The sequence below is a fragment of the Macaca thibetana genome, chromosome 18 (assembly GCF_024542745.1).
Source record: "Macaca thibetana thibetana isolate TM-01 chromosome 18, ASM2454274v1, whole genome shotgun sequence".
In the NCBI taxonomy this organism is placed as follows: domain Eukaryota; kingdom Metazoa; phylum Chordata; class Mammalia; order Primates; family Cercopithecidae; genus Macaca; species Macaca thibetana.
In genome coordinates, this window is record NC_065595.1 from 43,517,056 (window position 1) to 43,538,385 (window position 21,330).

At 51.9% G+C, this 21,330-nt stretch overlaps 3 protein-coding genes across 29 annotated transcripts in view; 2 read left to right on the forward strand and 1 right to left on the reverse strand.

Annotated features, from left to right (window-relative positions):
- Positions 1–19,239, forward strand: part of CELF4 (CUGBP Elav-like family member 4) — a 320,949-nt gene extending 301,710 nt beyond the window's left edge. For 8 of the 27 annotated variants that reach the window (XM_050767269.1, XM_050767270.1, XM_050767271.1 and 5 more), the window contains exons 11-13: positions 3,244–3,327; positions 8,568–8,739; positions 17,267–19,239. In XM_050767269.1, the coding sequence (XP_050623226.1) occupies positions 3,244–3,327; positions 8,568–8,695 (212 nt within the window). In that variant the 3' untranslated portion in view covers positions 8,696–8,739; positions 17,267–19,239. Of the gene's footprint in view, positions 1–3,243; positions 3,388–8,117; positions 8,197–8,567; positions 8,740–15,187; positions 15,273–17,266 lie in introns of all 27 variants that reach the window. The other 19 variants (XM_050767262.1, XM_050767263.1, XM_050767264.1 and 16 more) reach the window with 4 other exon arrangements.
- Positions 1–21,330, forward strand: part of TPGS2 (tubulin polyglutamylase complex subunit 2) — an 821,754-nt gene that overhangs the window by 348,438 nt on the left and 451,986 nt on the right. The window lies entirely within an intron of this gene.
- The window catches only part of KIAA1328 (KIAA1328 ortholog), a 912,897-nt gene continuing 910,704 nt past the window's right edge, over positions 19,138–21,330 (reverse strand). The window contains exon 12 of the transcript XR_007721060.1: positions 19,138–21,308. The gene's annotated coding sequence lies outside the window, so the exon portion shown is untranslated. The remainder of the gene's footprint in view (positions 21,309–21,330) is intronic.

Consider the following 21,330-nt stretch of genomic DNA (forward strand, 5'->3'; position numbering starts at 1 on the left):
ACTCAGGCTCCCATGGGCCGTCCTGCCCCTCTCCCACCCTGCACTCTGCACCATCCTGTGCGTGTAGCTCTGAACTCCTCATTCCTTCTCTCCATCTCTGAGCAGCTGCAGTTCCTGCCCCACCATACCCTGCTCCCTAATCTAGGCCCTCTGTGGCCAATCCTGTCTCCAGCCTCTCCTTGGAGTGGTGGGATCTGCTGCCATTGTCCCTATTCTCCCAGGCCATGGTGCATGGGTTGAGCCACCCCAGGGAAGCAAGGGATGGGGAAGAGGAACACACCAACAGAGCCGCACAGCACGGGTGGGTGAGGGCATGGCACTGAGAGTGGTTTGTCAGGAAGGCTTCTGTGGGTCTGGAAGGATGAGCAGAGGTTGGCAGCACATAGAACTGGGGAGGCAGGTGGTCCAGGCAGGGGGAACAGCGGGAGCAAAAGTACAACTGCTGCAGAGTCCAAGGTGAGCATGGGGCCAGGGAGAGATAGGGGCAAGGTGGGCTGGAGCCTGGCCAAAACCGTGTCCCACAAAGTTGTCCAAGTCATGGACAAGAAACAAGGCTGTGTTCCTCCAACCCTGCCAAGAGTTGGCCTTTTTATGTCATGGTCCCCTCCCCATGAGGAAAGTCATGGAAATATCAGGATATTCTGGTGGCAGGGGAGGACCCTTCTGCCACCTCCTCGTCTTTGAGCTAAGCCTGAAAATGGACAGATGCCTGAATTCCCCAGAGGCTATCTGCCCCACAGATTGGACGAGGTTACCCTCAGGGATGGCTGCCGCAGTGGCTCTGCCAGGGCTGCAGCGTGGTCAGGGGTAGCTGCTTTCTGTTTCTGCAGCTCCGCTTCACTATTTCTCAGAAGGCTAGCCTGGACCAGATTGGTCTCTAAAGTCCTGCCAGCTCTACCATCTGCATGTTCTGTCATCTGTGAATGAGGGAGTGCAGACGGGCTTGGAGGTAGCTGGAGTTAGACAGCGTGTGGACTCACTGTCCAGGGGAAGGGACTGGAGCTGCTTCCCTGGCTTCTTTGTCAGGCCTGGGCTAGAGGGTCATCCCTGGGGCTCCACCACACACCGTGCACATGGGATTGAGCCTGTGGGCCCTGTCTGTGAAGTCTCCTTATCTCTAAGGAGAACAGATGTAACTTCCACATAAAGCAGCTTGCAGAACTTGAACTCAGAGCCAGGGCCCCAAGTCAAGGCAGGTGTCAGCCTGGGGTGGAGCAGTCAGGGCCTGGAAGAGTGAGGATGGGAGGAGGAAGGAAGGTGTGTGCGGGGTTGGAGGGGGCTGGGCAGGACGACGCAAGAAGGAGCATGCCCCTGGGAGCAGCCAGTCTGGTTGGAGAGAAAAACCTCCAGACATAAAGGACAAAGAGCCCCACCCCAGAGGATGGAGTGTGGATTCGGGCACGAGCAGGGAGAGGCCGGAGGTTCTTTCAGAGAGGGAGGGTATGGGGAGCTGGGGGCCATCAAGGGCACATTCACAGGGCATGAACCAGTGGGAGGACAGCATGGTTGGAGGGGACAGGGTGAGGGGAGGGCCACCAGAGCTCAGGGGTATCCAGCACCAGGAACCCCTGGAAGGGGGTGAGGGAGCACATTTGTGCCTGGTTCTGAATGCGCCGTCCCCTGGCAGGATGCCTGGGAGCCAGCAGTCCAGGGAGGGGAGGCCGGAGGGCTGGGTGGGCAGAGGGTGCAGGGCGAGCAGCAAGGAGGGAGGAGGCCAGTGGCTCCTTGGGCAGCTTTAGGGGTTGGGGACATTTTTGTTCTAGGCTGTGAACCTCGAGGGAGTAGAAATAGATGGAAAAAGGAGGAGAGTGGAAGGTAGAGGAGCAGAAGAGAAGGTGCAGAGTCTCTACATCGAGTCTTTGCTCCAGAACTGGGTTATCTGGCAGCCTCACTGCTCCTGGAGAACAAGGACGGCTGGCTCTGGCTGCGAAAGCCATGCAGCAGCCCATGTCGGTGCCTTACAGCCTTCACTGTTCAGCTCACGCCTAGGTTTCCAGCAGCCTCTGCTCAGAACCTTGCTTCTTACACAACGCTAGGTGCAGCTGGTTCCTTCCCATTCCACCACAGCTTGGATGCCATCATTGAAATGACCACAGGTCACTTTAAAAGATGAAATTATAAGTGGCATATGCCATCTAAGACACATCTTGGAACGATTTCCATTTCAAAGAGTTAAAATTGAGTGTTTTGACTATTTCAAAAGAAACAGGTAAATAGTTATTGGGAATTTTAGAAAGCTAAAGCCCTGCTTAGTGTTCAGGGAGTCTGGGGTATTGAGATTTTTTGGTCGCAAGAGGGAGAAAACTCACACTATGGAGACAGAGAGGCTGGGCTCATGTCCTGGCTCCAGGCCCCTCCCAGCTGTGTGTGTTTTGGCAGGTGACTTAACCTCTCTGGGCCTCACTTCCTCATCTGTGAAGTGGCAATGATGATAATCACATCACAGGGTTGCTGTAAGGATTAAGTGAGTTAGGTACATGTAAAGTGCTCAGAACAGCCTGACACATAGTTTGTGCTGCCGAAGTCACAGGGCTGTTACTGTGGTAACGAAATGAAGAACATTCATGTCATGAGGCTGGAGGGTTCCCTGGCTAATCAGAGAGCCTCGGTTGCAGCCCTTCCTACGCACCTATACAGGAGGAGGCAGGATAAATCTTGGTTTCCTGGGTGTGAGGAACTGGGCAGGACAGTTGGGCCATGAGGGGCAGATGAGAAGGAGAGGCTGCAGGCCAGGGGGAGGATGGGCACCCAAGTCCTAGAGTCTGAGCTTGGCCTGCGAGAGGGGAAAGTGGGGTGTCTCCCCAGCACAGGACACAGCTGCCCCAGGGGATATCCTGGTCCCCCCCAGAGCAGGGACTGGGCAGGAGGGAGACCTCCTGGATCTCCCGGGCCTTCCCTATCCTCAGCACCTGGTTTCCAGAGACACAGCAGTAGGTTGACTCCGCCCCTGGAGCCCTAGGGTTTCCAAGACTCTGCTACAGATCCATTTTATAGAAAAGGCAACCAAGGCACAGAGAGGTTCAGTGACTTGCCCAAGGGCAGAGCAGAGACCGGAGCTCAGACCTGGGGCTCAGCATCCCTGCCTCTTCTGGGGCTCCCTTGGATCTGGAATGAGACCCCCCCTCCTAACCTTGCCCCCACCCCTCCCTGCTGTGCTGCCTAACTCGCTCACCTCTCCTCTGTCTCTCTCTTCCCCCACCCCGCCATCCCTCCTCCCCCGCCCACCCCCTCCCCTCACCGCAGGGCCCGAGGGCTGTAACCTGTTCATCTACCATCTGCCCCAGGAGTTTGGGGACGCTGAGCTGATGCAGATGTTCCTCCCTTTCGGTAATGTCATCTCCTCGAAAGTGTTTGTGGATCGGGCGACTAACCAAAGTAAATGCTTTGGTGGGTAAAGATAACAAACCAATTAGCTTCACCTAGGACAGGGCGGTGCTCACACCAACCTACTGGTGTCCGACTGCTTTTAACCTGCTCCTTCACATTGCCCCCGCCCCAGCTGCTCCATGGCCCTTGCCAGCCTCATCTCACCCTTCTCTCTCCCACTACTCCTTTTGCTTCTTGGCTTTCCCTACCCACCCCACCTGGCTCCCCATCTCCCACTCCCAGTCCAAGAAATGGGTTTCCTCTTCCAGCCAAATTCCAACCGACTGAGAAGGGAAAGGGGCCGCTTTGAGCAGCGGTAGGAGGGGCAGCAGGCAGAGCCCAGCCACACCCATTCCCCCAGTAGCCCCTCTCCTCTCATGGTGAGAGTGGCCTGGCCTGAGCCCCGAGGCTAAAGCAGAGTGTGACACCTGGACAGGGCAATCACCTAGCCAGGCCCCTCTCCTGCCCGCCCCTTGGCCTCCTCTCTCCAGCTTTCTGTCCTGCCCCAACTCCTTCTCTGTCTACCCTGCTTTTTGCTCCCCTCCTGCCCTCCCCACTCACCTGCCTCAGGCCACCAGAGGTGGGTATTGTTGAGGAGTCAGGAAGAGGAGACTGGTCCCTGCCCTCAGGAAGCCTAAGCACTGAGCTTAGATGAAAATTATGTTTACAGCAGTGAAATCTGCGAGGCACCTAATAATGAAGCGACAAGAAAGGCAGATGGATATAAATACACAAAAAGAAAGGGAGGGAACTCCAGGTGGGGAGAATTGGATGAGGAAGGCGTGGGGCTGGGGTGAGAGGAGCCAGAGGACAGTGAGAGGGAGACCAGGCACGGGGGTGCGCTGTCTGTGCTGGGGGGTTTCCACTACGCAGATGGGGATGCTTTGTGGGGTGTAGTAGGCAGTGGAAACGGTCGGAGATCCTTGAGCTGAGAGTAATAAAAATACAGTTTGCTGGAAATGTGCCCAGGGCATGCTGTTAGATGGGAGAGGGAAAACTTGGAAGCATCCAGAAGTATGGCTGTCGGATAAAATATAGGATGGCCAGTTAAATTTGAATTTCGGATAGACAAAGTATCCATTTTTAGTATAAGTATGTACTTACAGTAAAAAAGTATTTATTGTTGATCTGAAGCTTAAATGTAACTGGCATCCCGTGTTTTTATTTGCTAAGCCTGGGAACCCTATCTAGGAAGCGTCAGACCTCCTCCTGGAATTTCATTTCACCCTCTCTCCTCCACTCCTCCTTGTTGCCCTCCGACCTCCTCATCCTTCTCCATCAGCCCTTCCTTCTGGGCCAGACCCTTTCATAAGTCATGAGGACTGAATAGTCCAGTCCCCAGAGAGCCACATATGGAACCAGAGCCGAGTCTGCCAGAAACTCAGTATCTCCAGGCTGACCCCCAGATTCTGGGGCTGGGAGGAGAGAGTAGGAGGCTGTGTTGCCAGGGAACCCAGGTCACAGCCTGGGGGTGGTGGAGGGGAGAGGAGACAGGAGTGCAGCATCAGGAAGCACAGGCTAAGGAGTTTCCACTCTGGAGTCCAACTTTCTGGAATCATGAAAGGCTTGAGGATTCAGAACACGTTCCCCAAAGTAGTCAAGATCTTTGCACCATTGTCCCTTCCCCTCTGGAGCTGCCACAGGGAACTTGTGGTCTTTCAATGGCATGGAGTTGCCCCAGCAGCTCATTTCTCTCTGGGTGTGGAAAAACAAAGCCAAAGCAAAAGACAGGGTTGCGGGCCTCCACTCTTTGGTATTTCTCCTTATGAATTACAATTATGTATGTAAAAACAACAAGCTGGAAATCAGTTGCATCTGCTCTTTAAGTAAGTCCCAAATGTTACATAAATGAGAAGAGCACTGCTGAGAGCCCAGGAAGCTCTGGGCGCCTCTGCTGGAACAGGTTTAGTCTCCAGCCATAGCCAGACTTGGCTCATTTGCACCGTCCCGGGTGTGGGTGCAGCCCGGCTTTCCAAAGGCATTTCCTCGCAGTCTACTCTAAGCACTATCCTCTTCAAGCTGTTAGCCCACTTAAATTAGCCAGGACTACATTTTTTTCTTCCTGCTTTTTAAAGAAACATTCCTTGTATACCTCTAATCTAGCTCTCCTCTCTTGAACAAATTTCTGATGTCAAGCATACCAGCCCTGAAAAAAGGATAGACTCCTGAGCTGCTGGTCCAGCCCAGCTGTTCCTGGTTAAGCCACTTGGGTTCTCTCTCTCACCAGGCAGCTGAGCTTTCTGCCAATATCACAGAGGCCTTTAAAGTGAGACCTAGGCTGGGCGCAGTGGCTCATGACTATAATACCAGCACTTTGGGAGGCCGAGGCGGGCAGATCACTTGAGGACAGGAGTTCGAAACCAGCCTGGCCAACATGGTGAAACTCCATCTCTACTAAAAATACAAAAATTAGCTGGGCATGATGGCGGGCGCCTGAAGTCCCACCTACTCGGGAGGTGGAGGCAGGAGAATTGCTTGAACTCAGGAAGGGAGGTTACAGTGAGCCGAGATCACACCACTGCACTCCAACCTAGCGACACAGCAATACTCCGTCTCAAAAATAAATAACAAAATAAATACATAAACAAAAATAAAATAAAGTGAGACCTAACTTCAGCATTCCCTCATGGGCAAGTCATTTAGCCCTGTGAGCCTCACTGGCTTCCTCTGTAAAAAGGGGATTTGAATCATTGCCCCAGGGATGCTGTTAGGGAGCTTACCCAGGGCAGACTCTCAGAAAGTGCTAGGTCCCCTTTGTTCTTAAAGTGCTATTTTTGCTGTGAAAGTGGCGCTATGTTAAAGAGAACTCCTCGAAGGCCACATTCACTCTTTATAAGCATACATGTAAATTTATGAGCAGAATCTTCCAGAGACCTTCATGAGGGCATGTCAAGCAGAAAAGTTCCTATGTCAGAAGGAGGGCTGGGGGGATACCATGGGGGGATTCTACCTGCGGGTCTTCCCACAGGGCCTGGGAGAAGAAACCTTCTGAGGGTAGGAAGAGGGCAGGAGAGGTAGCTCTGGAAGAAGGAAGATGGTCCTAGAAGCATGAACTTGGGTGACAGTGCCCAGAGCCCTGCCACAGGGGCCTCCAGTCTGCAGGGGAGAGACCCTGCTCTGACTGCTAGCCAGTTAATAACAGTTCAAAGGAAGAAAAGTTCCCTGGACCCTGGACTCCTCCTCAACTCTTGGGCTTCCGGGGAGCTCTGAACTCTTACCGGAAGGCTGGGCTTCTGCCCTTCTCCAGAACTTCCTCTCTGCTCCCCGCACACAGTGGTTCTGCCTGCCTCTACACCTGTGCCCTAGACAGCTCCTCCAGCCCTTTTTATCTTCTTTCCCCTCCCTCCTTTGAGCTGAGGTGGATGATAAGAGGAATGAGGGGCAGCATGTCCCCCATAGTCAGGCTACCTTGTCCTGGCAGGGACAGCTTTTGTCCAGCCACCTTCCTTATTCTGGGGAAAGCAGTATCAACACACAATTCACATATTTGAAAACTGCTCCAGTTTACTAAGGACTTGACTTTAGGGATTAGACATACAGGTCAGTGGAGGTGGGGACAGGCCAGGAGGGGCTGAGGGGGAGCTGGTGGAAACATGGCTGGAGGCGAATCTCCGACTATGGATCAGCTGAAATTCTCCCTATTTATTCTGGTATCTGTATTTATACAGAGGTTGGTTTTGTTGCTCTGGACCCAGCTGACCAATTGTTGTGCTTGTTCGGCTGCAGAGCAAACTTGAGCAAGGCAGGAAGGAGAGGAGAGAAAGTAAGAGACGATGGAGGCAGCATCTGGGGCAGAGGGAAAGAGGGAAAAAGAGCCACCAGGTAGGGAAAGTGAGGAAGGGCTCTCTTTCTTGGAGAGAAGTCCCAAGGCAGCCCCGAGGTACCACGAACAGTTAACTGAGAAGACGGCTTCTACTTCACTCCGGGGTGGCTGTGCATCTGTCTTATACCTAATGGCCATTTGGGGACCAGTACACAACGGGCACGTTCATGGGAAGGCCTCGGTATCTCGCCAAGCTTTCATATATTTTGCAGGATCTAAGTCCTTTTTACAGGAGAAAAGGCCTCTAAAGTCGAATAAATTCAAGGAAATACTAGATTAAACAAAACTATAAAAGTTAATTTACTACATCTCGGTGAGGGAGGGGACGTTATTTGTTGATATGCTGGACTGGCCCAGTGGGCCTGGCTACAAATCTCCTGACCACACAAGACCTTTCTCGAGGAGCACCTATTAGGGCCAGTTTGGGAAATGCTGATGTAAAATGTTGTCTGTATAAGGAGATGCATTCCGAGTTCCCCAAAGGTGACTTCTGACCTTTTGGGAACATGACCCGTGCCCATCTGGGACCTGCGCGGTTGGGCCTGGGAGCCGCAAGATTGTGCATCCCATGTGGGCACAGGAGCGAACGCGTGGGAAGCGCTTCTGCACGGAGGCCTGTGGCCTGATTTGCACTGATGGTCTTGTTACTTGTTGCGGACATGTCAGCTGGTGCGTGCTTAGTGCACAGCACAGGGCGTGGGGAAGAGAGGTGCCGACGGCGCCCTGGGCGAGGTGACGCCTAGGGCCCACCCGGAGCCTGGCGGGGCGGGCAGAGCCGGGAGTGGGGGCGGAGGGGCTGCGAGAGCTCAGCCTCTGGGCCTCCCCCGACGGCCGGGCACCTGCGCTGGCGAGGGGGGCGGCCGGGCCGGCGGTGAAGTTTCTCGGCGGCGCCTCCCTCCCGGCCCCTCGCACTCGTCTCTCTCCCCAGGCCGGCACCCTGTGCCCGCGCGCTGCCAGGCCCCCTCCTGTCAGGGAGGACAGTGTCCAATAAACTCCTCCACCCGCAGGTGTGTCCGCCCTCTCCCGCTAAGGCGAGGGCTGAGGTGCCGGGGCCGGCGGGGGTGGGGGGCGGGCGCCTCTTCGAGCGCCGCCCGGCCGCGGGCCCCACCTGGGGAGCGGGCGCCGGGCGAGTGACGCGGCCAGAGACGAGGCGCAGGTCAGCGAGCCGGGACCCCGCCAGCGCCTGCCCGGGGAGGAGCCTCGCACGCGTGCGCGGGCTGGAGGGGGGCGGGCACCGGGGCGGGGCCGGGGGCGGGGACCGAGGGGAGGAGCCTCAGGCCCGCCCCGCCCCGCCCCCCTGTCCCCCCACCCCTCCCCGCCGGCAGCGCCCCGGGCGGCCCCGTGGAAACCCAGGCCCTCGTCCCTCGTGTCTCGCCAGGCTTCGTGAGCTTCGACAACCCGGCCAGCGCGCAGACTGCCATCCAGGCCATGAACGGCTTCCAGATCGGCATGAAGAGGCTCAAGGTGCAGCTGAAGCGGCCCAAAGACGCCAATCGCCCGTACTGAGCGCCGGCGGGAGCGTCCCCCGGGGGAGACCAGGACTCGCACAGGTAACCGGGGGCGGCCGGGGCGCGGGGACGGGGGTTGGGAGGGAACCAGACGGACCCGCCGCCTTCTCCGGCCTCCGTGGGCCGGACCCTCACTGGTGCCTTGGACCCGCTGCGCCCGGCTCAACCTGCTCCTCGCCCTGCGCCTCCGGCCAGGCGCAGAGCTGCCGTCACCCCGGCAGAAATGGGCCTGGCCATCTCCCTGTGGCAGGGCCACCAGGGGCAGGAGTGAGGGAGCCACTCCGGGCGGGTGAGGCGAGGCCTGGGCCTGCGCCTCCGGGTCTACATTGGCAGTCCTGTTGGCCAGAGAACCCTGGGGTAAACAGGTGGCAAGCTCAGGCTGAGAGAGGTTGGGGGCAGAACAGGCTCTACCCAGGAGAGCTGCAGCCGCCCGCGGGGCCTGCTCCCTGACCCCCAGCTCTCTCCTCCCCAGTTCTTCCAGGAGGGCTGATAGTCTTTAGACACTTGACCCCTGCACCCCTCCCTTTCCCCATAGCTCAGTGAAGAGAGGAAGGACAGGATCTTTCAAAGGGAACTTGACTGAGAAACAAAGCAGGATGGGAGGACAGCTGAGGAAGGTGATGGTACAGCACTGAGATCCCGGGCCTGCCTGCCCCACATGGGTCTTGATGAGTGGTAGTTGTTACCTTTTCTGCTGGGCTGGGTCCTGCCTAGGAGCTGAAGACGCAGTCAGCCACGCCTCTTCCAGCCCAAGTGTTCCCCTGAGCAAAGTGCTTCTTGCAGAAAGAATGGGGGGAGATACCCCAGGTAGAAAGAATGGGGGGAGATACCCCAGGACATCAAAAGTCAACCTTCAGTCTGGTTACCCCCATTGCTGTGGCTCTTGCAGCCTCGGCTTCTTCACAGAGCAGAGGTGAAGGCTCCCTTCGGGCCATTCCAGCTCAGCACCCTGCTGCCCTCTGAGCGCCCCTCCCCACCCATGTTCCTCCATTTATTCAGCAGTATTGTGTGCCAGCTATTGTGTTAGGTACTTGGGATTCAGCAGTGAGCAAGACTGAGAAGGTGGAGACAGACAATAAACAATGACATGTGATCAAAGAATATGATCTAGTATGTCAAGATTGTTGGCTACAATTAAACCACATGGACAGTGTAGACCTCATTGAGGAAGTGAATTGGAGCATAGAACGTGAGGGGAGCAGCCATGCCCCTGCCTCTGAGGGAACAGTCAGCATGGAGGCTGCAAGGTGGGGCTGCAAAGTGGGGTAGGAACAGCAGGAGACTGGGTTGCTGAGAGAGTGAGGAGGGCCACCTGGTGTGGGGCCTTGAAGGTCACTATGTGGACTTTGGTCTCTTCTCTGAATTGGGAGATGGAGAGAGCATTGGAGAGTTCTGAACAGAAGAGTGACGGGTAACTTGAATTTCAGTGGGGTCACCCTGGCTGTTATGTTGATAATAGCTTGTAGGGGGCCAAAGCATAGATCTACTGCACTGACCACTCAGTCCAGCATCACAGCAGTTGATGAGATGTGAAGGAATTAATTTCTAGATGTATTTTGAAAGAGGAGCCAAGGATGAGTCCCAGGCTTTTGGCCCAAGTCACTGGAAGAACAGAGATTGGGAGAAAGATCAGGCATGTGAGAATTACACATTTAAGCTGAGTTTCAGAGTCCAGAGTTTGGGAGGGAGGTCTCCAGCTTCTCAGTCTCCCCTCAAATCTTCCACCCAGTGCTGGGGTACGGACACCAGCAGAACACCCTTCCTCCGCCCAGAAGTAGCAACTTTCACCCTCTGAGAGCAGGGGCCTTCTCTCTGGGGGAGTGCTTGTGCCACCACTCTCTGCAATCCTGGAAAAGCAAAACCAGTCTTTCCTGCCTCCTGGTTTCCCATCCTTGCCCATTTCTGGCTTGTGTCCAGATGCAAACACACATGTTATTCAGAGTTGGGGCACCTTCTTGTGCCAGGCACTGGGCTCAGTGCTGGGGATGCAAGGATGAATGAGTCACCATCCCTGCCCTCAAGGAGCTTCTGGCTCTGTGCACACAGGGACACCAGGAGGCAGCCTGCAGATGGGGGCATTTCCATAAGAATGGAGGGACGGTTTCAAGAAAGCTGCTTTTTCTATATGTAAAACACTTTTTCTTAAATCAGCATAGCTCTGCCATTAAGGTGTGACCTGGGTTAGGGTGCTTGTCCTCTTTGGACTTCTTTTTTCTCATTAATGAAACTAAGGTGTTAGAGTCAACTAGAGGATTTGGGGGTAGGGGGATATGAATCAGGCCAGGTCATGCCCTGAGATTCCAAGGGGCACCCCTGAAAGTCGCTTGTCTTAGGCTCCTTGGCTCAAGCCAGGGTAAAACCTCCAGGTTAGAGGAATTCCCAGACGAAGGAGTGAGAAGGCAGGTTTATTGTTTGGGATATAAAGTCAGAAGTGCCCACAGGGTTGAACCAGCTGGCATTCAGAGTTGGGGATGGGGCTTGGGAGGAGTGGTTTAAAACACAGAGTGGGTTCTTCCACCAGGGCATGCAAAGGGCAGAAAGATTAGAACCCTAGACCTTCACACAGTGCTTACCACGCACCAGGCACTGCTGAGAGGTAACAACTAGGAGACGTAACTACATAGCTACAACTACCTATAAGGCAGGTAGTGTATTTCCATTTCACGTATGGGGAACAGAGAGATTAAGTAGCTTGCCCATCAGCTAGTGAGTCGCAGAGCCAAGCTTTGAAGCCAGGGAGCCTACCTCCCTTCGAGTGAGGATGAGAAGCCCCACCCTACCCTCACCCCAACCCATCACCCCAGAGTATCCTGAATGTCCTGAGGGAACACGTATGACACCTCACTTTTCTGGGGTCAGCCATCTAACCACCTCCTTTCTACTAAGCAGTCCTGTAAAAAAACTACGATGTGACATAACTCCTATAGTAAGTAAAGTTGACATTTAATTTTCATTTAGACAGCATTTTAGCAAATGGTGCTGTCAGGCTTCCCAGCCCAAGACTGTTGGAAGTTCTAATAGAAGGAGGGTGCTAAGAAGAGATAGGGAGCTTCTCAAGGCAGCCTTGGGGACTGCAGTGAGAAGTAGCTGCCCTTGGACTGCCAGCGAGGGAGGAAAAGGCACAAAACAGCAGCTAAAATACTGGCTGCTTATCACAGGCCAGTAAAGGGTATTCATTCGTGCTGAGTCCTGAGCTGCAGCCCCAGGGTTGCTCAGAAGGGCAGGAAGCCTGAGCAGGGGCTGAGGGACCAGCCATAGCTGGGAGCAAAGTGGGAGGTGGAAGGGGGACCTCAGGGCTAGGGCAGCTGCCCCATGGTGGTACAGGTTTTCTAAGGCCAAGTCAGAAGGGAGTGGGGCAGACCTGGGGGAAGGAGAGGGGCCCAGGCAGGGCAGCTGTGGGGAGTACAGTTGGGCTTTGGTTCCATGAAGCAAGGTCCTGGGTGGGGTGGGATCAGGGTTGGAGTCAGTGACTCTCCTTCCTAGCTGGTTTTCTGCTTCCCCACTGCCCTACCCGTCTGGCGGCTTGTGCTAAGAGGGGAGTTTCTCTAAGCAATCTTTGCCAGGAAACTAAATAAGGAAGGAAGCAAAGGCAGGAAGAGTAGGCAAAAACATGCCTGTGGCCAGGTCCACAGCCAGCGGGCAGAACACACCCAGCCTGGCCCCGCCCAGCTCAGAGATTGGCCTCTGAGCCCCTTGTTCTGCCACCGCTTACCAGACACACTGGGCCCCAGCAGCAGGCCAGATTCTCAGACTCCTAGCACTCCAGTTCTATGGCTGGAGAGTGCACCAAGCGTCTTGTCCTGACCCCAGTGAGTCCTGTGACTCTGGCTTGGAGTATGCTTTTGGGGAGGGTCGGGTCCAGGCTTGAGTCTGACCTATATAGGGCTGGGCTGTGGCTTTGGGCCTGGCCCTCCTTTGCTTGAGTCCAGCTCATTTTAGGACCTGAGACCTGAATTGGTTCAGCCTCGCCATAATTTCCTCACCCAGCTTGGTGAGTTGGGCTTCACCATGCTGGTCAGTGATCCCATTGCCACATCTAGGGCTGTGAGCCTCTGTGAGCCTCCACTCCGAGAGTGGCCGGGAAGGGGTCACCCTATAGGCAGAAGAGGAGATGCATCCTAATGAAGAGAGTAGCCAGCTGAGCCTGAGCCTGTGGAGTCTTGGGGGCTCCTCAGGGACTGAGTGTGAGGGTGTATTATGTGTCTAGGGCCATGCATGTGTGAGAGATGAGGGTGTGTGTGAGGAAGTTTCCTAGATTGAGCTTTAGGGACAGGGGCTATGTGCTATTCAGGTTTGTGTTGCAGTACACAGGACAGTGCCTGGCCCTGACAGGCAGCTGTACTCTAAAACTGGGAGAAGAGTAGGCAGAGTGGGAAGGAGTGAATGCCCATGAGGGGCTCAGGGCTGGAATGGAGGGGGAAAGAGGAGAGTCCCAGGGAGTCCTTGAGTTGCAGTTGCCACAGCTCCCATCTGATGGCAATACCCTCCTTAGTTCCTTAGGCCTCTTCTCCCATGCCAATGGGACCTGCCCATTGGCCATCCTGGGTGGGTCTAAGGGCTTTTGGGAGGAGTTGGAAGTGGCATTTCAGGACTTGGTGGGCATGGGACGGTCCCTGATCTGGGGGAAGGAGATCCAATGCTGGAAGAACAAAGAACCCAGCCCTCGTGGGCAGGCAGGCTTGGGTCTCCAGAGGAGGGGTCTGGGGTGCGTCTGTGAAGGTGGAGCTGGAGGCCAGGCTTGGGCTCGGCTACTTTGCCCCTCATCCACAGTGACATTTTAAGATCCCAGGCCTCCCTTCCTCCCTCCCTGAAGGAAATCATAAAGGTGAGAGTGATTCAGTCCGCTGTATGTAGAAGCCTGTGGCCTTGAAAGCCTGCAGATCAACCTGGCGCACAGGCCTTGGCCCAGGCCTGAGTGCCACAGGGGAGCAGGGCATCCAGTGCAAGCTCAAGATAACTATGGGGAGGCGTGGAGCTAGGGACCCCAAATCCCAGGTGTGGCAGAGGACTATGAAGTGGTGAGGGGGTGGAGAAGTCAACTGAAAGTTGAATCATCTGATGATTCCCGATAGGGAAGAAAGCTCATTCTCAACCACTTAGGGCTCCACCAGGAAAGAAAGCAGAAGGTTGGGGCCTTGCAGTGGGCCAGGCTGGAAAGCTGTTCATGGAGGGGTGTGGGGTGAGGGGGTGGGAAAAGAGGACGGTGTGGGGAGCAGGGGAAGTCAGCAGAGCAAGAGTGGGAGCAGCAGAGGCTGGAGGCGCTCACCTCTGTGCCCCCTGCAGGGGACCCTCCAGCCTTGCACGTGGCCCCCTGCAGGGCATCCTCCAGCCCCCCCATGTGGCCCTTTTATGGGTCAGGGCTGCAGAACCTTTGAAGGGCTTCATGTGCCTAGATGCAGCCTCAGTTTGTCTACACAGGCCACTTGGGAGCAAGGCAAAGAGTGTGAGCAAAGAAAGAGGGGAAGGCAATTGCAAGATGAACTTAGTAGTGCCAAGGCATATTTCTAGAATTCCAAGAACATTGATGAATTTTACCCCAAATCTCAAAATGAACCCTGCTCAGGTTCTGAGGAAAGTAGTTTGAGGTGGAGCTGAAGCGGGGGCGGGCCATAACCTCCACAGTGGGTGCCCTTGTAGCCTTCTCTAGGATGGTGGCCAGGGTGGGTGCACAGGGTGGGAGGGCCGAGCTGCTGCCAGCCTGGGTGGTACTACGGCAGCAAAGCATTTTGTAGATGGACCCCGTGGACACAGCAGTTACTGTAGCAAGCCTCTGACCTACCCAGCTGACCAGGGCCACCCTGACAGACATCCCCTGCTGGCCCACAGGCTGCAGTCACAGAAAGCTGAGGAGGGGGGGAGCGCCACCCCTAGGGGAGAGAAAGAATCAAGGGTGATGAAAACCAGAGTGCCTGCTCCCTGAGATTGCTTGCCGGCCAAGGTGGTTTGAGGGGCTGTTTTATTTTTTTCTGGCCCCCTTGCCAAACCGCCCATGCCCCCCTCCCCAACGCATGATGGATGCCCTTAGTGGCCCTGTGTGAGGTTCTGCTTCTGTTCACAGTGTATCATGTGTCTGCATAAACAACCGTGTGTGTGTATGTGTGTATGTGTGTGCGTGTGTGTGTGTGCGTGTGTGTGTTGATGTGCCCATGTTTGTCTGCTGGCTTACTCCATCCTTTGAGTTCTTTTCAGTTCTCTTATGATTTGACTGCTGTTCTCTCATCAGAGCTTCTAGATTGATGCTGTGGTCTGGTGCTGTATAAATATATTTTCTTTTTAATTTTGTTTTAACTTCTTCCTTGCCCTCCTTCACCTGAATCCCAGCCCTCCCTGCCCTCCCACACTCCCCAACCCCACCTGCCCTGCCCCACCTCTTCCTTCCCCCACCCACACTCTCTTGTCCTCTCTCTCTCTCTCTCTCTCTACATATATAAATATATATATAAATCTTTTCTTCTTTTGTCATTCAATCAAATTCCAACAACCCAACCAGGGCCAGTCAAATCCACCACAGTCTCGCGCTGAGCTAGGAATAAAGTTCACGTAATCACATGAGAGTGGAGAAAAGTCCCCCATCCGTAAGTTCAAATCAACTCAAAGTTCACAGTGTGACATGATGGCGTCATGTAACAAGGCTAAGAATCGGTTGCATGACAATTGCCGTCAAGTTTCGTGGAGGTGCTGTGATTGGAGCGTTTTTCTTGGATGTTGTATCAGTTGATGATTGGCCAGTCATGATCACACGTGCATTTTCTTGACTTTTGTGCTGCCACAATCTTTTTTGCTGTGCTCATTTTCGTTTTGTTCTTGGTGCTTGCAGTGGTTTTACTTTCTGTTGTTTGGTTTTTCTTGTTCAGCGTTTTTTTATGCTTCTCTAGATGTCACATAGAGAAAAAAACAAAACAAAAGAACAAAAAATAGTCAAAATAAAGATGAATTCCTGAATTATCAAACATGGGATCATTTACCTGTGCAAACCATTATTTTTTTCTTAAAAATAAGGAAAACATCTTAAAAATATCTATGCGTGGTTGATTTACTTGCACTTGAAAATATTGTGATTTTATTTTTTTCTAGAAATTTGGGGGCCTTTTTCAATTGACACTATCCTAGGTCTGGTCTTTCCAGTTAGGCTATTTTCAATCTCACTTCAAAGGGAAAAAAAAAAAAAAAAAAAAACAAAAAACAAAAACAAAATATCTACAGTAACAGAATGATAAAAACAAAATTCTAAACCAAAAAACTAGAGTACAAAGCCAGAGGCCTCTGCAAGAGAGCCCGGTAACAATTGTAAGGTTTGTATTGTAACCACTTCTGCTAAATTAAATGTGGGGAGGGGAGGCTGGGGACTGGGGGCTCGGGAGGGTTTTTTTGGTTGGTTTGGAAGAAACAGTACTAACAAAAGCAAAATGCACCTTTTTGTTTACAACTGAAAAAGGGTCCTTGACAAGTGTTTTTTAATTTTATTATTATTTTATTTGGTGTTGTAATTGTTTAGACTGCTGTGTACGGTTTGCTGTTTGTTGAATCAACAGTGTGAAAAACCTGCCAGCATGGATTGATATACGCATGACGTTGTCCCCTCAAGTGGGGGCTTTGCAGTTCTAACTTTCTTGATGTAACCAGTCACCCCCATGTATAAGTGGAAGCTGCTTGCTAGAATGGAGATGAGTCTCATTTGTTAATTCACAATGATTAAGCATTCGCCTTCTGATTCTAGTCAGATCATGATTTTTTTTAAAGCAAAACAAAACACCAAAAAGCCACCATTCAAAACAAAATCAAACACTGTCTGAGCTAATTTATTTAAGTTTGATAATTAAATCTCTTCTGACCTTTTTTTAGGTTTTCCCATCCACTCCCTTGAAGTTCTGAATTTCCTCTAAATTCCCTGGCATGTATGAGAAAAGTATTATGTGTGTGTATGTGTGTATATATGCATATACATACACACATATCCATGTATATCCACATATGTGCAGGTGAATATATTCTACACATATATCCAGATATACATATATATACACAGCCTCGCAAATAGTTACTGACCCCGGGAAAGAAGTGGTTGGCTGGAAGCTGGGCAAGGATTCTACAAAATTTGAGTCACGGATGTGTCTTCCTTCTTTCCCTTGAGCTGGGAGGAGTGGGCTGGGCTGCTAGATTTTTGCTATCTTGTTTGCTAGGCTTCTGTATACATATTGTATCTGGGCTAGATCTCTCAGAGACAAGTTTAATTATGAATTCATATCCCACAGTCCCAAATTCTCCCCTTAGATGTAGCAACCCCCAATCCAGAATGCTAAAGTAACCCAAATCAAGAACCTCCCAACAACGAAACCTCAGCTACAACCATCACCACTAGACTTCCCAGTGGTTTCTACTCTGAATAGAAGAGTATATTTCTTTTTAATGTATCATGATCATGACTAATTCTCATACTGGTCTCTCTTCCTTCCCTCCCACCATCCCCTAGAGCTCCCATCCTAACCCCTGAGGCAGGTTCCTATTGGTGTTTGGATGCTGTTTGTGTTTTCCCTCTTGGCTTAATCAGCCCTGATTTTCTTCATTTTAGGGCAGGATGCTGAACGGGCTACATTAAAAAACAAACCTCTCTCTCTATATATTTATAAATGAGAACTGTTGGATGACACCTTTGACATATCAGCCAATATCAATCAAGCTGAAGACTCCAGACACTGTCTGTGTGACTGTAACATTTCTTCAAGGAAAGTATAGCGTCTATGGAGTTCAGAGGGCACGTGTTTGGGGGAAAATATATATATGACATAAGAAGAAGATGAAGAAAAATGAGAAAAAAAACACACACAAAAGGCAACTTTAAAACAAAATATCATGAGACCAGACGGGGAGGCTGAAGGGCTGGGAACTGGGAGGAGACGCTGCTTACCGATCCCGGGGCTTTTCCAGCCCATGGGCGCCTGAGGCAGGCTGGGGCAAGTGGTGTGTGGGGCCTGGTCCCCAGGGGGCGGCTGGGAGGCCGCCACTGAGCATCTCTATCTGTCATTCCTTTAGCTATTTAGGGACCAAAGGACCAAACTTTTTATTGCAGATGTGTAGCTCTATGTCAAATAGAGGGGGAATGGAGGACCCCCTCCTTCCTGCCTCATGGCTGTTCTTGAAACAGCTTAGAGCGATTCTATGAAAAAATGTAATAAAAAATTAAAAAAAAACCAAAAAACAACAAAAAAACAACAAAAAAAGGAAATATAACGCTTCAGTGCTTTTAAAACAGCAAGATAATAGTTCTTTGATACTTTGAGAGGCGCTTTGATGACCCTCATCCAAGTCTATGACACTTTCCTATGGTTTTCTGTATTCTATGTCTGGATGGAGCTGTTAAGGTGAACAAATTGGTGGATATTTGGGGAAAGCAACACAAATCTTAAAACTCATTAACCGTGGAGTGTGAGAAAACAAAGAGGGGACAAACGGGACTTACCAAGCAAGGTCATTGTTGTGAAAAGTCTGTAAATGCTTCTAACTCTTCCCCCTCTTAAAATCCTAATAGTTGTACAGAATTTTAAAAAGGAAAAGTTTAAAATACCTATATAATAGAAGAAAAATTAGAGGAAAGCAAAAAATAAAAAATAAAAAAAAAAAGAAAAAAAAAGCTATAGAAGTTAGCATTACTGCTAAAATCCCAGATGTTGTAGGACTGTACTTTTGTAGAGTTTAGACAGAGCATCAACCCCTTCTCCCCGCGAGTGCTGTCGGACGCCGTTGTCCCCAAGGGCCAGGCCGAACTTGCCCCACACCTGCGGGCGCCTGGCTGCCTGTCGCCGGTGGAGGCCACGCCATCGGCCGGGAACGGTCGCGTTGCCCGGGTCGTCGCCGCCGCCGTCGTCCTCGCCTCTTGCTTCCCTCCGGGAGCTGCGCGCGCTTCACTCACCTTCCGCTTCACTCGCCTTCCACGCTTGCTCCAGAGACTTTCCGGGCAAGGGAGAACTGGGAACTTTCATCTTAAAACGACTAGACAACACACACACACACAAAACCTTAAAAAAGAGAGAGAAAAATAAACAATCTTTGAAGAATTTCTGAAACTGTTTACAAGGAATTTTGAAAAACAGGGATGTTTAAATGATGCCGGCTCTGTTTTTCTGTAAATAAATTTGCATATTTTGTAGGACTTTTAATTGTAATGATAGAGAAAAAAACAAGGAAAACTATTTAATGAAAGCACGATATTTATCTTTGGTAAATGACTTTAGAGCAGTTAAAGACATTGCTTAAAAAACTCAGAATCAGAAAAACACTGAATTATTTAAGAACACATATATTTTAAAGTATAACATATTTATTATAATTTATTTGCACCCTTGGGAAGATTGCTTTGGCATTCTGCCTCGATTCCTTCACATTGATGTCCAGATCATCTGGAGGCTGGGGGTTCTCAGACCTACCATTGTTTCCCTTTAGAAGAACAAATTTCCAGTTCCTCTAGGGCCTCCTGCCTTTCCTTTCTTTCTGTCAATTTTGTTGTTGTTGTTGTTTTTCATTTTCTTTTTTTCTCTTGACTCCTCCTTTTAGGATGTCCAGATGTAAAAAAAAACAAAAAACAAAAAAGAAAAAAAAAAGAAAAAAAAAGAAAACAGCTGCAGTTCAGTACAACTGCTCTTTTCACACTCAACTCCCTAAAACTCCTTGTAACCTTCTGTAACTATTGGATGACGCTTTCTCCAGCTTAGCCCTAAATAAAGCACAGTTTAAAAAAAAAGATTTCTTCATTGGTCTGTGCCTCTCGGACTCTGGCCAGCTGTGCCTCACAGCCCCAAGGCTTGCCCGCTGGAAGTACCTTTGGTCTTCTTTATGGAATCTGCAACACAGGCCCTCGTTCTGAGTTTCAGCATGTGAAGCTCTTTCTGGGAGGTGATGGGAACAATAAAAGGAGGTCCTGTTCCACTCTAGGAAGAATCTCTCTGGACTGGTGTCTCTGAAAGTCCCCATTGCAAATTCATTCTTCTGGGTTCCTGGAAGAGGTGGCCACAGTGTCCAAGCAGAACAGAAAGGAGGTCACCGAGGCCACCCGACCTGAAGGCCGAGCAAGTGTTGGGTTGGGGGGAAGTTATGTGACACCTTAGGGAAGGAGGCAGTGGAGGAAAGAGGCCACAATAAAGGAAGAAGGATGAGGATGCAACTCCAAATTTACCAGCAAGCATCTTGCTCTTGGCCTCACACCTCCCGCTGCTTTGGCAGTTTGCAGGGATGGAGAAAACAGGATTCTGGGCCCTCAGTCAGGGTCCTGGTGGGGGCAGGGGTATAGAAAGAAGAGTAGGGGCCCTCTGCTGGGGTGTTTCCTGGCATGCTGCCTGTCCTACACTTAGATATGAGCTGCAGAGAGGTTTCCAGATCCTGAATGCCAGGGTGGGAAGGAAGAGCATTAGAGCATTCCAAAGGAGGAAGGACACCATGCAGGACTTGGAGAGGGATGGCAGGCGTCTGGAGAGGAGAGCCCAGACAGCTGCACACCAGCTGCATGCCTTCACCCAGTCCTGGCCTGGGACAGACCTTCTTCTCAATCTTTGCTCTCCCACCTCCTTCCCTTCTCCTGCCCTCAGCCCCGTAGTCTGGTCTAGGAATAGGCAGACTCTTTCCCAGGGCCTCCACCTCTCCCCACTGCTAAGACAAGAGGGCTGCCAAATGAGGGGCAGGGAAGCTGCAAGGCTTCAGATGCCTGGAGGAGAGAAGATAAGCCCCCGGAAACAAGGGTCGTTGACTGCCTGTCAGTCTGTGCCCCGCTGTGGGAGATGGGGAAGTCGCTTCAGTCCCCACCTGTCTCCTCTGAAGGAGGGTATAGAGAGCAGAGCTCAGAGCCCCAGCTACAGAGCAGTGCCTGGACCCCATGCTCCATCCTCTCCTCCCATCTCTCTTCTCAGGGCCAGGGGCTAAGTCTGTGCTTCTGATGCTGGCCTGTGATGCATTAGGCTGGAGAGAAAGATCTTCATGTATCAGCAAATAAGGGAAGGCCTTCAAGTCTTGACCTAAATGTGGACATGGTTCCAAGAGAGAAGGACTGAGGAGACCCTGAATGTCCCCTAAACTAACCCCCCTTTGCTGCTCAACAGGGCTGCAAGTCCAAGTGACAGCCTGCTCTGTCCATTCTAGAGAGTTGCACTTCTTGGAAGAATTAGCTTAAAGGGGCTAAATGTCACACTGGGTATTATTCTGCCCTGAGAAGAACGGAAGGTGTTTTCTAAGAAATTCTCTGGGGAGTGGGGAGATGTCTTTAGGTTTCGAGCCTCAGACTAGTCAACACGGTGATTTCTGTTGCATACCTACAGCTGAAAGAGGACAACCTCAACCCCCAGCACCCCCTCTTACTCTTTCAGACCCCATGAAGCCTCCCGGAGATCCCCAAGTGACCTTCCTAGACCTCTCCTGTTTGTGTCCACCTCCCCACTGCATACCATTGTCTCTGGGACATAGTCCTCCCCTACCTCCACTGAAGGTGTTGTGGCTAAAGACTGTAGGCACCCTGGGAGCTGTCACCAGAGATGGGCTGGGAAACCAGCCAGGCAATTTTGCTGTCTTCTGGGTATGGCTGACTGAGAGCGGGGCTGAAAACACTGGAACCAGAGATGAACATTCCAGTTCTGTAAAAGAAACCTTCAATGT